Raw genomic sequence first — 17947 nt, 5'->3', positions numbered from 1 at the left:
TTTTGGTTAAGTTTCCTCTTTAAAAATAACTGGTTTGTTGCGGAATAAATCATCTTTGACATTAACTGTAGAAATTTGATTGAAGAATAATGTTTAACATGACATTTTTTCAACTACTTTTTAAGTCAAGAAAGAAATTAACATTAAAATAGCAAAATGATAAATTGGAGGCATGCTACATGCCATTTTCCACCAGCCAAACAAATTGAAATGGACTAGGTTCTCTAGGTCGTGAAAGCAATCAAGTGATCGGGTTAAGTTCTAGTTACATTACTGAGGCTCACAGGTTAGTTGTATACTGCATTTGATTATGTTCTGGAAAATGGCCGAGCTGAAATTATCCTTTCATCTCCCAGTGAAACTTTAAAAGAATAAAGAGAACACTGCTAGGTAAAGATTATTGGCCATTATCTTATAACAACTAGTCTGCATAATCTACCAAGAGCAAGTGCTGTAGCCCTATCTACAAATGTTTTTTTTTTTTTTCCATTTTCTTTATCCCCTTGGAATTGACCATTTAAGAATAAATAGCCCACTTCCACTTCCTTGTTATGCTTCAATATTTGTAAAGAAGGGGACATATAGCCTTAGATATAGTCTTGAATTCTGTTCAGCACTATTCTAATGTTCTAGGTGATTAAAAAAAAAAAAACTCATGCAAGATATGTTTTTTTCCTTTAAAGAATGTGCAAGTCAGGAAAACAACTACATAAATGAGATGCTTGCTGAACAACCTGGCCATTGTAAAATTCAGTGCCAAGTATAAAGCTGCTATACAATATTATACTTCACAGAGAGAGATTGGTAAGAGCAGAAGGGGTGTATGAGTTTATGTCTTGAGGTGTGGGTTAGAGCAATGTTTCTCAAAGTGCAGTTCCAAGGCCAGCAGTAATAATATCTCCTGGGAACTTGTTGGAATTACAAATTTTGGGAATCTACCCCAGACCTATAAAATCAGTAACTCTAGGGTAAGGTCCACAGTCTGCAGTCTGACAAACCCTCTAGGTGAATTTGATGCAACTAAAGTTTGAGAATCATTGCTGTAGATTATAAAGAATAGGTGATACTTTGTATATTCTTCATCATTCATTCTGATTATCTATTCTAACAAGAAATAGGGAAAATAAGGATAAACTAAATTGTCAAATAATTGCGGGATTTTATATTGATAAACTTTGCTGATAGTTTTTTTAAAAAATAATAAGATTAGGGCAATGGTCAGAGAAGTAAAAAGAGAGAATTTTTACCAACAAAGTAGTTACGTAATCCAAAATTACTTGTTTCTACTATTTAGCAATTGCTCTCACCCCTTTACTTTGTAAACAGAAATATCCAAGCTACACATTTGCTTACACAAGTCATATACCTGGAAGTAGGGGAAGTTAAGTGGCCTAATGACTTGAGCTGTGCCATGGTTCCCAAATCATTGGAAAGAGCTGAGGATCTGTTAAAACAGATTTCTGGGCTCCACCATTCAGAGCTTCTGATTCAGTAGGTCTGCAGTACGGCTTGAAATTTTTGCAGTTTGGAAAAGTTGTCACATGAAGTGAAAGTGATGTGGCTGGTGTGGGGCCATATTTGAGAACCACTGACTTGGATGAATCTTCCTGATGAATAAACATGTGTCGAGTTCACGTATAGTTACCGCTTTATTTCCCTATTTTAGGACCTGACGTATCCCTTTAATTTTGGGGGCTTTAACTCTGTAGCTTTTAATTAGGTAAATCCAACATATACATTTGTTTCTTTTTGATATTTTCATAAGCTTTTCTGTAGAATCACTGGATTAGCAGGAACTCCTCTCCTTTTCCCTCCCTCACATAATTTGCTTAATTTAGAGGCAAATATTCTTTACTTTATTCTCAACTATCAGCTCATGTTTATAAATAAAATTGGAACAGACGAAATATTTGGCTTAACTGGTATTTCACTGTGTTCATGAAATGCAAGAATTTTTAAAAGTGGGAGAATCAGTGTTCAGGTAATGTGATATGGTTGAATTTCTTTTCAAAGTACTGATTATATTAGCTAGGTTTTATTGAATCTTCTCTGTGGTTCATTTTCTACAATTTGGGGAAATTCATTAGAATGTGAAACTATGGAAAACGGCGTTGGCATATGTTTCATTATACGTATTCTGAGACTCTTCTCCCTTAAACGTATTTCAACTCAGGCATTTGAGGTATTTACCAAAAAAAAAAAAAAAAAAAAAAGATGCCTTTGTTTTACTTTTTCTCTTGCTCTCATATCGGATGAAATGTTCTTTCTGGTATGAAGCAAATGTGTTATATAATTTTTTTGTAGAGAACTTCACTTGTTATGACATAACACTTCACTGAATAGAAAAAAATCAGGCTCTTAATGACTATTAGTTTTCAAAAAAGCCTAAATTTGGGGAAAACTTTTAGGATACTAAAAGGTAGATATAAAATAAGATTCTTAAGTAATTTGATCATAGGAATTTAAAGGAATTTCAAAATTATAATTTTGAAAGCTACCTAAAAATATTCATGTCAATGTTTATTTTAAAAAGTAGATACCAAAATGCCAAAAATTTTATACAATAGTCTATAAATAACTCCATTTTTAATGAAAGCTTTATTTTTGCTTTAAAATGCAACTCTTGGTAGGCATAGTCAAGTTAGGTTGAATAGGATGACAAAGTTCAAAGTAAAAGTAAAAAAAAAGTGTTAACAGGATTGATATAATCTTTGGTAACATTTACTCTTAAGGTAACAATAATATCCTATTCTCATGAGTATGCAGTACCACAGTTATTTTATAACTTAACTGTCTGTTGTCATGCATAGTGATATTTACATAGTCACTATAAATTTCAGAATAAGTTATTTGATGTCAGGAAAAGTTAATATCAATAATCTAGAAGTAATTTTTTTAGTTCGTATCTAATATACATTGATATGTAACATTAAAATATATATGTTATCTAATAAGCCTCCCTGAAAATGGAATTCTCTGTTTATTTTCATCCTTAAAAGGGAGAAGCGGGACCTCCAGGTGCTCCAGGGCAGGACGGATCACGGGGAGAGCCTGTGAGTACTTTCTCAGTTCAGTTCTAAAGAAGGAAGCTCTTTTTCTGTCATGAAATCTTTTGACTATTCGAATTCTCCTCCCAGGTACCCTATTCTCATTTAGCGACTTCTAGATTTGAAAGTTCTAAAAGCTCTTTTTGGAGCACTTTACAAGTATAGAAATACTTAATTTTCGTTTACAAACTAGGAAGAATTTTGCTACCAGAAAATGTATGCGCAGTATGAATCTCCAGCACTCATTCCTACACAAATGAGTGTTTAACAGAACAACATGATCTATTGCTGAGCCATAGTTAATGTCACTATGTCACTTACTCATCGTTCTGTAGTTATGTTCTCTGGGATCATGTGTTTAATAAGAATTGAGGTAAGGAAACACATCATTGAGAAGGTACTGAATCTGAATCCTGTATGTATGTGTGCCAGATGACTAAACTTCAGATGAGTTTGGCAATGTAGTTATTTTTACAACTCATGGCCAACATTTAAATACCAGCAGATCTCATTTCATTTTTCAAAGTTGCCTGTCTTCAGGGAATTTGCAGTTTGTTTTGGGGGGAACTAGGTTAAGAAATTGATAATAGCCATGATATACTGCAGTTGATCACAAAGTGTTCATTTGAGTCTAAATATTAGAGTCTCAATATCTAAATATTCTTCATAATAGGGAGAGAGGAATCACAGAGGCTTCTTAAATGTGATGGAGTGATTATTTTAGAATCATTCATCCAAATATTCACTGAATTCTCATTTTGCATGTTTTAATGTACTGGGGCAAGTTCTCATAGCTACTGCCTTCATGGAGCTCATAATCTAGTTTGGAAGACAGAACAAAAATAATTCAAATAACTACCAGCCTGGGACAGTCTCTAGTAAATGCCAAATATGGAGTTAATATGGAGTCAGAAAGCCAGGGTTTGAAGATATTCTCTGCCACATTCCAGCTGTGTGAGCTTGGACAAGTCACTTCACATCTCTAAAAACCTTACTTCTCATTTAAAAAGTATACCTATGTATAATGCCTACTTCATAGGGTTGTTGTGAGGCTTACATAGCAAAGGCTTACATGTGAAAAAAATTTTGAAAACATTGCACAAATGCATGCAGTTATTCCAAAAGCTGGAGTCTAGGCAGAGAATCTTATATCATGAGGTAATTGAGACATTTTTACTAAGAATTTGGGGCTAGATTTGGTCATGAAACGACTGGGAATGAAAGGAAGATGTGAGGGATAACTAATGTGAGTTAAGATGTACAAGCGGAATGGTTAAGAGTGTGCTTATGAAATAATGAAATGGTTCTAATGAGGTCCTGTGAATGGTCCTTGTTGGGTGGGTAGAGAATTAAGTTGGGGAAGTGGTTAGGATCATGATATGGGGATCCTTGACTATGAATTTGGAAAGCAAACGTTCTTCACTTGCCTCGGGAATTTTGTGAGAAATAAAGAATGCTGTGATGGAAAGCAGTGCTGTAGAGGATGTAATGAGCTACTTCTCCTTTGATATATATGTAAAATGTATCAAAGGAAAGAGACTGGAATCAGGATACTAATTAGTGGGCTCTTTTGACAGACCATGACATAAGTGAATAAGTCCTCAACTAGGATGTTAATGAAATGGGGAGAATTAAATAGGGATAGTGTGAGCTCAATATATCTGACCCATAGTCATTATTAAGGAATAATTCTAGGACTTAGTAACTGCATATAAAACTAAATATGTTTATATTTTTGTTTTAGAAAAATATAGAGTATGAGTTTGTATGTGTGTTCACGCTTGTGTGTGTGAATAACAGAAACAAAATCATGGCTCTTAATGAATGACTAGTAGGTTTCAAAAAAGCCTAAATTTGGAAGAACTCTCAGGATGTTAAAAGATGGATATAAAATAAGATATATGTATAATGATAGGGGGAGAGAAGACAGACAGATGAAAGAGAATTGGAAAATGAGAGCCAATGGCCATGAGAGCCAGGTTATAAATTTGAGTCAATTGTTTACTAAATGTTTCTGTCAGTTATTTGTAAGCATTTGTAAAGTGACTCCTTTACCCACAGAAGCAGTGTAATAAAGGGCAGACTGACCAGCAGGTCTATGTTAACCATAGTGCAATGTGAACACCATGTATTTACTCTGAAAATAATACTATTGTGATCTTGTTAATAAAACCAAACAGAAAATGTTATGCACATCTTCTACAACTTCTGCCCTCTCTGCTCCTATTTTATTCAAGACAGCCCTGTCTAGAGCTTTTGCACTTGCATAGATTTCCATCCCAGGCAGTATGATCCTTCAGATTTCAATTGAACATTTAATGCATTCACAGAAAGCGTTAGTGAGGAGAGAGACACAGGGACTGTCTCGTGGAAGCTTACAACCTCTTTGTGGAGATAGACAGTAAAAGGGTAAAGAAACAAAAACTAAAGTACAAAGTTCTAAAAGAAGACAAGTAAGGAGTTAATGGCGGTGGGATAGTGGAGGTTATTTAGATGTAATCTCTTGTCCTACACCAACCAGAAAAAAAAAAAAAAAACTGGGAGTTGTCAAGTGAGGCTCTTCAGTTCCTCTCCCACCCCACCAGATAAGAGAAGACAAGGAAGGATCCTTTATCTCTTGTCTCCCACTCTCCTCTCTTTCCTGCTACATGGTAGAGAGGAAGTCAGGTCAGAGTATGCCAGGAGACCTACTCTGTTAGGAAAACAATTAATAGATTAAGACTAAAATTTGTCCATATTATCTGAATATAATTCTTCTGGTCTCTATTCTCTTCCAGTTAAGAACACACAACATTACAAACTATTCTGTTATTCTGATAAATAAAAACATGGTTGTTGGAAGTATTATCCTGTGAAGATTAATCTCTACCATTTGTGGAGAAGCTTTGAAATAGGGAAAAAAGTGCAAATTTATATATTTGGTGATGCCAAGGAATGAGGACTCTTCCGTTGCATGTGGATGCTGGTTTTGAGTATTTATAAAGAATGATTTGGCCCCACTAAAAAGGATCTGTTCATTTTATTTTTCTATAATGTGGTATCCAAGAAAATTAATGGAACTTAAGTTGGACGGACAGAAGCTCTTAGAAAAAATGCTTTAAAACTAATTAAACACAGCTTATAGCAGCCCCGTGATGATTCATACATGTAAGCAGATTGAGAAATATGAATACTAACTCCTGGAATTCAACTTAAGGACAATGGCTGTATTTCATTGGGAAATGATTATACCGCTTTAAAGTAAAATTACATTCCCATGCCTAACCTTTGAATTTTAAAGGCTAGTATTGGTTAGTCCTGATAGTAATTCAGTCCTAATGGTAACTTACTTTCTAAGGGGCAAATTACACCCACTTAACTTTAATCTAGTTGACTGTAAATTCAGTTCTAACACTTGCTGGATTTATTATAGTTAGTTCAACCAAGTATCACTGTGTTTAAGGATTACAATATTTCAGTTATGCATCCAGTAAGCATTTATGGAATGTCTACTTTGTGCCAGATATCATACTAGTCGAGGACAATATGAAGATTAATTTGTCATGCCCCTTACCTCAAGCAGTCAGATGAGCCAATAGGTCACAACATAGTATAAATGCTATAGCACAGGAGATCTTGCAAAGTTTAGATGTTCATAGCATTTTATGAATTTGGGTACATTACTGAAAGGGATCCTTTTTTTTTTTTTTTTTTTAATAACATTGTTGTGATATAGCTCACATACTACACAGTTCACTTACTTAAATAGGGATACATTCTTAAACAAAATACTCTCTTAGCCAAATTCTGGAAGATAAACAGGAGTTGGCTAGTTCTTTGGCCTGGCAAGGCAAGAATCTACAGTATATTCCAAAACATAGAAATGAAAAAAAAAAACCAAGATACTTTGGAAAAAATTGTCAGTAGTTTAGGCTGCTAAGGATCCATAGATGAGATAGGATAGAAATACAAGATGAGGTGGTAGGGGCAGGTAGAGACCAACCCAAGAAGGGCCTTATGTATCTGCGCTATTTAGGCTTAATCTGAGAGTAGTGGGAGCCATTCAAAGATTTTAAGTAGGGAAGTGAGTTCATTGGATTTAGAAAGTTTTAGAAAGATCACTCAGACAGCAGAATCCAGAATGTATACATGCTGTTGAGGTAGAGGACGAATCTTGGAATAAAGGATCTTTGCAGATGTGATTAAAGATCTTATGATGGAAAAATAATCCTGAATTATCTGGGTGGGCCTGATCCAATCAATTGAAAGGACTTAAAAGCAGAACCAAAGTTTCTCAGAGAATGTAAAGAGAGCATGATGGCTGAGTTTGGAGCGATGAAGCCACAAGTCAAGAAATGCTGGTAGCTACCAAAGAAGGAAGATTCAAGGAATGGATTCTCCTCTAGAACCCCTGAGGGGAGTAAAACCCCATCTAGACTTTGACTTCAGACTTCTGGCCTCTGGAATTGCTAGAGAATAAAATTCTGTTGTTTTATGCTACTGTTTGTGAAAATATAGCAGCCAAAGGAAACCAATACACTGGGCTCTTTAGCTAGTCTAATTCTTAACAATTATTAATCTAATGAACCTATTTAAAAAGGCATGTAAGTACATGCTGATACATATCACAGAATCTTGGTAGCACATGCATTCATTAAAAACATTTGTACTTAAAGCAAGTAGATAAACAGGTTTAAATGGCAATTTGGTTAAAAGTGGGACTCCTCAGTCACCAGTATTTTCTGTGTCATCAATTTTAATAAAGTCTTATGTGTTTTTAAAAATATTTCTATCACTTCTCATTTTATATTTTCGCGTTCTTCTATTTAGTAACTTTTAGCCCATGTCTTCTGTGTACTGTTGATCATATTGCAAAGTTGGAACAATTGAAATGTCTGATATGCAATGTATAATATATATGAACCAGAGTTTAGGAATATAGTACTATATGAATATATATGCATACAAAAGGATCTGCATGGTAAACATGTGGTTCAATCATGTTTTAGTTACTTTGCTTATTTTTTCTCTCAGGTTGGTTTTATGTTATATTCTGTTTCTGCTTGTCTGTCTTTTATTTTCCCTTATGGACGTATCTTTGTAGTATATTACAAAAAAAAGTAAGGCCTGCATTTTGCGTGTCTTACAGTGTTTCTGTCTTATTAAAAGATATTTAGTTTGTCAGATTACATTTTCATTTTTGTGCCAGGGATGAAGAACAGTCAGATCATTTCAAGGAATTCTCAATTGCTGAAAATTTATTTTCCTAAGTGTTTACAAAATCACTCCAGTTTATTTGGGCTGTTAGGTGGATGGGGGATGGGACATTATGGGAGCAGCAACACACTAAATTTACCAGTAGTCGAAAAGCCGTCACTGGAAACATTCATTTCGACCTAATTAGATTTCAGACCAAATTATCATGTTGACCAGCTTTCTTCTGCATTGGCTAGTTGTTGCTGACCAAATTACCTGCAATAGCAGTGTTTCCACTGCTTCTTTGTTGTAGCTATTCTTGTCCTGGTGCTCAACCCCAATGACATCTTGTATTCAGTGTAACATTTTTCCTCAGGTAGTCTGAGTCATTCGCTTTCTAGTTCTCTGTTCACCAGCCAGCAGCATGATGCACAGGGAGCCCTACAGCTCATGAAGATTTGTAGGCAGAGCTAGGGATCCGCTCTTTGAGCTGAGAACCCTGGAGCTACATGAGGATGAGAAAGGATGCCACACTGTCTGGATCTATGGAGGTGAGCACATGTTTCTTGGTTAGGGATGTCTTAAGCCTTTTTATTTTGGAAATGTTTGCCGTATCATTTTTCCAGGAACAAAGACTTGGGGATCACTGTGCAATAGTTGAGGACATTGGCTCATAGAGGCTTTTGTTGTTTCCATTCCTCATGCCTTTCGAATTCTTGCTAAACCACATGTCATGCTTGTCTTTATGGTGTAATGTTAACTGCTGAGTCCTTCCAAGTCATCATTTACTTAAGAGACAAGTAGGTCTTTTGTTTGATCACCTTTTCTGTGGTGCGAGTACTTGATACTTCATTTTTATGCATATAGACCAAAGACATGCATAAAATTCTTGGAGAATGTTAATAGTGAACTGCTATGGTGGTTTTCCATGTGGAATAATCCATTTTATTATGCTAGTAACGTGGAGGCGTCTTTATTTGCCCACTTGACTATTTTTTATTTAGATTGAGAAGAAAGGTAAGAGGGGAAAACCCCACTAGTTCTTTCCTTGTTCTTATTTGATTTGCAATTGTATGGCAAGCTTTTAACAGTCTTTTGTTCAGATTTGTAACACTTCTTCCCACTCTTTTTGCAGGCACCAGGAGTAGTACATCCTTGAAATGTGTTGAGGGGAACAACCTTAATCTGATATCAGCTGTTAAGAATTTCATATAACACTTTTAGTGTGAAGACAACCCATATTTAACAAATTTAGATAATTCAATCACATTTATTATTGTAATAATCCCCTGCTAGTTCCAGGGATCGGTTTTAAAACTTGATTGAGAATAACTCTAAGAATTCATTTTGAAGTAGGTTTTATTTAAATTAAATAATGTAAATGTCCAATTATCTACAGAAGTAACTAAGCAGTGTCTGCACTTCTTTAGTTTCCCAAAATATGGCATTTGACATTGTAATAACTCTGGAAATATTATATCTTTTCTGTAACCTTACAAAGCAAATGTTGGCTGATTATCTGTATAAACTAGTTAATAAAGTTTCTGTGGTGTAATCATAGGTCTGTTTGATTCATTTCTATCATAAATGATTTCATTGATATAGTAAAACCAGACCGTCATCAGACAATTTTATAAGCAACTCTGTGGATTTTAAATTTGGAAGCTCTGTGTCTATGGGATGGATCATTTTTGTTAGTGTTGTTCTGAAGAAATCTCTTTAAATATGGTCACTTAAGACCATTGATAAATATTAAAATTTACTTATTTGAGTCTTCCCCTTCTTTGTTCATTTCTTCTTCTTAGTGTAATTTGATAGAAACTTTATTGAACCCTGAAATGACAAAAGGAATAAATACAGTTGAACGTATAAAATGATGCATGATTAATTCTTATAATGGGTAATAGATCCTCTAAGTCAGTGGTCCCCAACCTTTATGGAACCAAGGACCAGTACTCCTATGAGACTCTAATGACTGATGATCTGAGGTGGAGCTGAGGTGGTGATGCTAGTGCTGGAAAGTGGCTGCAAGTACAGATGAAGCTTTGCTGGCTGGCCCACCACTCACCTCCTGCTGTGCAGCCCAGTTCCTAACAGGCCACTAACCAGTACTGGTTGGGGACCCTTGGTCTAAGTAAAGATGATTTCATTGTTGCATTTGTAGACTCGATATTTTCACTGGCATAAGGATTGATTACATCCATCTCCATTTTGAAGAGAATGAGTGAGATGAAACTTATATCATCATCTATATAGCATCTATATATTGAGTCTAGACTTCAAGGTTTTGAAGCCTTTGACTTTCAAATTATGTTCTCTAGTCATAAGGAGGCCGGGGGGCAGTTTTGCATACTTTTCATCAAAAACTTTTGATATCTGAGAGGTACTCATATAATATTCTTGAATTAATCCAAATACATTCTCCATTTTCAAAGCATGAAAAATACAAGAATTAACAAAACAGTGTTGCGTAAGACAAGGCATATTTATGTTAATACCTGGTTCATGATCCATATAAACTGTTATTTGAACATCTGAAATGAGAATGTGTTGTATTTGTTCTACTTTCAATGAATGTGGAAAAAACTGCATTTTTTTTTTAATGCGATCCATAGTGCACACTTTGGTAACTAGATTATTTCATTCTAAAGATCTCTTTTCTATTTTTTATGTTTTAATAAATATTTTCAAATGCTTGAGTGTGGTTACTGCTTGAACAACCTGTCACATGTATGATGCCAATTAAGACCATAAAATCATTGATGTTCTGTATATTTTTAAGGGATGTTAAAATAGATGGGAGACTATCTGAGAAATAGCATTTGAGAATATTTATTTTATTTATATCAATATGCATTTTTATTTTTTTGATAATGAAGTAAACACCTAATAATTAGGCAATTGATTGCAAATAGTTCCAGGTACTTAAATGGTTTATAAAAATGATTTTATAATTTTGAATACTGAACAGAAGTGTTTCATTGTTTGAAACATATATGCCTATTTAAGTCACAGTTAGCTGTTTATGCTCTGTTTTAATTTTTGTTCTTTATAAGATGGTGGCTTTGAAACGCTTTTGGCACAGATACGTGCTTTAGAGGTTGTATAAAAAGAAAAAAAAGCAAGGTGTGTTTTAACTAAAGATCAAATTAATCATGAGACTAGTATTTATAAACACATTCCAAAGTCGGGTACTACTCTTAAGAATTCATACAGCATTAAATCTGATAAAAAAAAATAACACAGGACATTAGACTGTAAATTTATTTTAATTTTATTAGAACATAGGAACTAGGCTTTTTAAGTGAAAATCTTTCTTGAAAGCAAAGTGTAAAGAATAATTTAATAAACTAATATTAAAATTAAATCTTGGCAAAGGAATTTTATGAATCTTATGGTTCTAAAAACTGAATAATATCTTTGTTGTGATAGAATTTTTTGGTGTCTACCTAAGAAAGAAAGTACTTAATTGATGGATTAGGTAAAACATGAATAACTTCTGAACAATATATTTTAAAAAATGGAATGACTAATCATAGAAAATGGAAAACCTCCACTAGAGAGCCTTAGAATTATTGCAGATTCTTAACTGAGATGTATAGCCAGGTGCTAATATTTGCTGAGCAATTATAGAATGCGCAACCTTGCACCAAGTGGTTTCTGATGAAATATTTGTTCTCCCTCTTCTAGAGAAATAGAAAATTAACTCAAGAAACATACTCTGCAAAAGTGCATATAAAAATCTTGTGGCAGGTTAAGACTCTTAAAAGCTACTAAAGAAACATGGAATTAATTATAAAAAGTGAAGTGTTAAGCATTTTGATCAAGGGTTAAAGATTGATGGGGAATAATCTACATGTAGTAGTTTTTAAGCAGAGAAGCATAAAATGTATTATATGAAAACTTAGTTGATAGATAATCATAAATCAAACTCCTTCATGACTCTCTTAGGATAACACCCCAAATACAGACAATTAAACAATTTTTTTTTTCTACATAGAGCACTGTTTCTCCAACTGTGATCAGCAGAGTTCCTTAATCAGAATAACCAGAGCTGCCAGTTAAAATTCAGTTTTCAAGGCCTATCCCAGTCCTAATGAATCAGAATCAGGGGCTGAAGCCCAGAAATCTGTATTTTTAATCACTGTCAAGTTAGTCTGATGTAAAGTTTGATAACTAGTGACATAGAGAGTTGATCAAAATAGTAATATGAAAGTAGAAAGAAGTTACCCAGCTGAGGAGGAGAATTAATTTTAATGACATTGGTAAAGGACAATGGAATTATGACCTTATTATCCTTTTAGACTGTATGCGCTCTATCTTCCTCTGCCTAAATAAGCTTCAATATTTCCATGAATGATAATATAAAATTATATTTCTGAATGGGTTCAGTTCCCTTGTGTATTTAAAATGCTTTATAAATTTTTGACACAATCTCAAAAACCAATCTATCTTATAAAACCAAGATACATTTATATGTAATTGAATAAAACTAAATTCGTTTATGTGAAAGATAGATAAATCCTCACAAAGGTAGGAATTTAGTCATTTAAATTTATTATATCTTCAATTTTACACTTTTAGGTTATTAATTTTTCTAGAAATTTAATTTATATTGCATTTAAAAATAAAACAAATTTTAATTCTAGATCTGATGCATTACCATTTTTATTTTAGAAAAGTTAGTTTCTGTTACTGTGGAAAATGAGAAGTTGCTTGTTAATTAGGCTAATCTTGTCAAATGTCAAATTCCTAGCTCTTTTATCAAAGAAATTGCTTCTTAAACACAGCACTGTCCTTCCCTAAGAAATATTGGTGTCTTTGTCTAACAGTGTATCATTAGCAACAAGTGAAAAATTATTGCAGGAATGACCTACCATGTTGTGAAAAGTAAGTAAATAGGTTATTCTCTGAGGGCACAGCAGTGTCGTGTTAAGATCCTTCCAATGCTGATCTTTGAATCTGCAGTGTATTTTTTTCTTTTTTAGCTTTTAAAAAAAAAAGAATGATAGCTGCGACAGTTAATGTCTTTACCATTTTATTATGAAAGACCGATATTGAACAGGAGTTTCTTGGATGACTTAAATGTGAAGAAAAAGAATCTTACATTTTTTTCTGATAATTTTTTTAAAATATAAAAACTGCAATGAGCCACATTTTTATTGTACATTTTAATTTTATTTATATTTGGTTATTTATATGATTTATAACATAAATAATATGTATAGATGTATAGAAGTTGTGTTGTAAATTCAAAAGTCTGTCTTCACTTACCCAAATCCCATTCTCATCTCCAAAAATAATAGCTGTTGTTCATTCAATGAGATTCTGTTCAAACTTTTTCTTTCCATATTCAAATACATAAACAAAACATACATATTTTAAGAAAGTTGTGTCCACTGAAACTTTACAATATTATTGATATTTTACCATATCAGGTTATAAGAGAGAATATAAAATCTGTCTCTATTTATAGCATAGATCTATTTCATTTAACCTCTCCTATTGATGTTACATATATTCCTACACACTTATGCAATAGTTTTCAGAAAGGATGTTTTCTTGTAAGTGAAATTACTACTTTAAACACAGCCTATGCTTTATTTTTAAAAGCAGAAATGTCTAGTGTTTCACTAAGTCTGATACTTATAAATGTTTTCTGATTGATTCAGATTTAGGGTTCCCAAGTTCTAGTCCTGGGTTATTAAGAGTTTTTAACAAAGGACGTGTGATAAATTTTATAAAATTTAGTATCTTTTGAGAGGATTTTGTGTTATTCCTTCTCTAAATTATTAATATAGTAATTTACAGGAACATAACACATGGGTGTTTCTTAATGTTGAACACCCACTGATTATATTTTTAAACAAGTCCGACTTAACCATGCTCTACTTTTGTTCTAATGTACCACTGTATTTGATCTCCTAACATAATACTAAAGCAATTTGCATTTGTAATAGCATATGAAACTAGTTTATAGATTTTTTTTTAAGGTATTCTTGACTGGTTTTGTTATTAGGATTATGATGGCTTCATAATTTGAATTTAGACAATCTTCATCTTTTTAATGTCCTGGAGAAGTTTAAGTTAATATGGAAACTATCTGGTCCTTGGATTTTAGATAATATTGTTGTGGTAGACAACATAATGACACTCCCCTTCCCAAGAAAGATAGCTACATCCTAATGCCCAGAACCTGTTAATTTACGTGGCATAAAGATTTTACAGATGTGATTGAGGTTAATGGCCTTGAGTTGGGGCACTTATCTTGGATTATGTGGATGAGTTCAACTTAATCATAAATAATTAAAACTGGAAAATGGTGGATGAGGAAAATAATTCGACTGGAGAAGAACCCGACTGGCCATTGCTGACATTGAAGATGAAAAAACGGGTCCATGAGCCAAAGAATATGATGGCTTCAAGAAACTGGGAATGGCCCTTATTTTACAGCCAGCATGAAAATGGAGACCTTGGTCTTACAATTGCAAGGAGTTTATTTCTGCCAATAATCTGCATGAGTAGGAAATGGATTCTTTCCTAGAGGCTCCAGAAAGAACTATAGCCTTGCCAATTCCTTAAATTTAGCACAGTGAGACCCATGCTGGACCTTCAGAACTGTAGGATAATAAATCGTGTTGTTTTAAGTCACCAAGTGTGTGGTAATTTCTCATGAGTCAATAGAAAACTAATATAATTCCCTTAAAATTGTGTTCTTTAGTGAATACCTATTAGTCTTTTTATTATTTTTTAATAGAAAAAAATAGAATATAAACATAACAATTCACAATGAGCTGAGTTACACAATAATACAATGATTTAGGGGTAGCAGTATTTACATATTTCAAAAATATGAGGTTGTAAATAAAAAATACGTGTCTAATACAAATTAGATATAATTTTCAAGTAATTGATTTTTTACTTTTTATCATGTAAATTAAGGGTAAAAATTCATTATTTTTTCATCACACTAGCTTCATCTTTGATTTGGTGTTTTAAAATATTTTTAAAATATTTGGTGTTTTAAAATATGTTTAAAATATTTTTATATCATGACTTATGTACTATTTTTTGAAATTTCATGTAATATTAAGATTTCTCTGAAAAATGGTATGCAACTTATACTCAGCAACTGAGTCAGTATAAAGATCTTTGAAATATCCATGTTTAATTTTCTTCATGAGAAATTCACTACAATTTGTTTTGAGTTATACATTGACATTCCATGTACCTAAAAAAGTATAATCTGCATATGTTAGGTTTCCAGAGGATTAGAGCTCCTTTTAAGAATAACTCTGGCATTACTTTAGAAATTTTCTTTCAAATGGAATTGGTTTTCAGTTATGTGTATGTGTGTGTGTATAAACTATATATATTCAATGTGATGCCTACACATGATTTCATTTTACTAATGTAAAGAGGTGGGTTATTTTTCTGAATTTGGGTTCAGGGTGGTTATATGACTTTCCCATGATGTGTGTGGATAGTGCAGAGACTGTCTCTGGGTCTCTTACTCTTGTCCTCCACCTCCTCTGAGTTTTCAGGTATGTGATTTTAAGTTGCTAAATATTTGTCATTTTGTCTCCCTGGAAAAGGATACATTTGCAAAGCATGTGGAATAACTTCTTGGCCTTTAAAAATGTATAAATGCCCTCAGGTTAGGGAGAGAAACGCTAGTAACATGAAGCAACTTTGAAAAGGGTTCCCAGAGAGCCAATCCTTCCTGTGCTTTCCCTTATCTCTTTCTGTAGCTTATTATGTCAAACTGGTGACATTTCCTGTTGTAAATATGAGTAGCCCAAAAATATTTACCAAAGCACTTTCTATTGAAATTATTTATCTTTAGGTAATTTGAGTCCAGTCCCATTTGAGGCCTGGTTCGTAGGCTAAGGAGAATAAATTCATTCAATGTTACTTGGATCTCTTAAGGATTCAGGGAATAGGAATTAGCAGTTTTACTACCCCCTTAATACAGTTTTCCCCTTAAAGGTTAAAGGAAGTAGGAAAATTATATTAAGAGGATAGTAAAACTGCTAATTTCCTTATTAAGGGTTTATTACAAGTACCTGTATATTGATTTCTTTTATGATTGTGACTTTTCTTTAGAATTATCTTAACACAGAGTAATCTTTTGTATATCATTCATAATTATTTGTCAGTGTGGAATTTTAAAAAATTGAATCGAAAAATATTGTGAGATACCACTAAAAATATATTTAAAACTTCTGATAATTTTCTGGAAAAAAAGTGATAAAATGTATTTAAAATGTTTATGAAGCAATAGTTATTGTAATATTTTTCTATAATCAAAGTCTGCCAAAAAGTGAAAAGGCAAAGGTAAAGGAGGGGCAATGACAACATGCTTGCGCCCCCTAGTGGGAAGCCATAGATTGCCAGAGTCATCTTGCATGTAATGGAAATTTGGAAAATTAGGGTAAAAAAGGCAAAGAGGAAAGACCAAAAAAAAAAAAAAAAAAACATGAAATGGAGAAGAAGAACAAATTTGAGATATGAAAGAGAATTGACTTCATCTATTTTGCAACGTTCAAAGGTCAGGGAGGTGCTGTGAAAAGATGGTCACAAAAATCTATTCTTTACAGTGCTAGCACTGAACTAAGCGCTTGTAAGAGTTAGTTGAGTTTCTATTTTTTCTCCATGTATAAAGATACCGAGATTTCACAGTTTTAATAACTGGCCTGGAACCAATTAGCCCCTGCATAACAGACTGGCTGACTCCAGAGTCTAAACATCCAACTGCTTTGTTCTACTACTATGGTTTTTTTTTTTTAATTATTATTAATAATAATTGTAATTTTTGTAGCTATTAAGAATAATACTTTTAACATGAGTTTTTCTTTCATTGAATCTTTTGGAATGAACAAATAAATTCTTGATATAATAGAAGAAAACAGAATATGCTTCTAATATTTTGATAACTGTATAATATTATCTCTACCACCACAAAAAGGTTGAAATCTTTGATTTTGAAATGCCATTAATGACATTTAGTTTTTAGTACACTGAAAATATTGCATTACTTAAAAGATTTGATTGAAGACACCCCAATTTCAGGGATAAGATAAATGCATTCATTGTATGATCTAGGAAAGTATAAAATGATGTTTTGTCTTTTCTAAGTAATGTATCATGGACACATTTCCTTCATTACAAACTGGTGTCTAGGAACTAGGAACTAAGAACTTTATTCTAAATTATGTATGTCTATTTTTAATGAATTTTTTGTTACACAGCGATGGTTTAATGGTTTCAGAGAAGTTTCTAGAACATTTTTTTTTTAATGGAAACATTTTCCATCACAACATTATGCAGGGTTTTCCAGTTGACTTTCTGCTCTTCCTCAAACCCAAACTGAAATTGCAGAAGTGTAGGAAATATGTTCTTTTACTCTTACTAAATAGAATACTTCTTTCTGTATTTACTTACACATTTCACAGTTGCTTGAATAAAAAACAGCATGGGCTGAAAGTGAAGTATAAAAGAGTTTGCTTGGAAGAACATTTAATCTATGAAGTAATTGTTACTAAATGCTTTTGGATCAACAAACTGGTAACTTTCAAATGTTTTCGAATGATGTTTCTGCTAATGTAAAATTGGCAAAGTTTAGTCAATTTCAATAACTGTATTGGGAGCCCAGGAAAATATTATCTAGGAGAATTTTATTATTTAATATAGCTCTGAATGATTTCAGTTCTTCTGGTTAATCT

The 17947-nt window shown here is 33.0% G+C and overlaps 1 protein-coding gene across 6 annotated transcripts in view; it reads left to right on the top strand.

Moving 5' to 3' along the window:
- COL21A1 (collagen type XXI alpha 1 chain) overlaps positions 1 to 17947 on the top strand; it is a 343061-nt gene that overhangs the window by 299314 nt on the left and 25800 nt on the right. For all 6 annotated transcript variants that reach the window (XM_036230926.1, XM_036230969.1, XM_016145688.2 and 3 more), the window contains one exon: positions 3000 to 3053. In XM_036230926.1, coding sequence (XP_036086819.1) covers positions 3000 to 3053 — 54 coding nt within the window. The remainder of the gene's footprint in view (positions 1 to 2999; positions 3054 to 17947) is intronic.

This window comes from Rousettus aegyptiacus, unplaced genomic scaffold (genome assembly GCF_014176215.1).
Source record: "Rousettus aegyptiacus isolate mRouAeg1 unplaced genomic scaffold, mRouAeg1.p scaffold_m13_p_1, whole genome shotgun sequence".
Lineage (NCBI taxonomy): Eukaryota > Metazoa > Chordata > Mammalia > Chiroptera > Pteropodidae > Rousettus > Rousettus aegyptiacus.
This window is presented reverse-complemented; position numbering and strand designations above follow the sequence as displayed.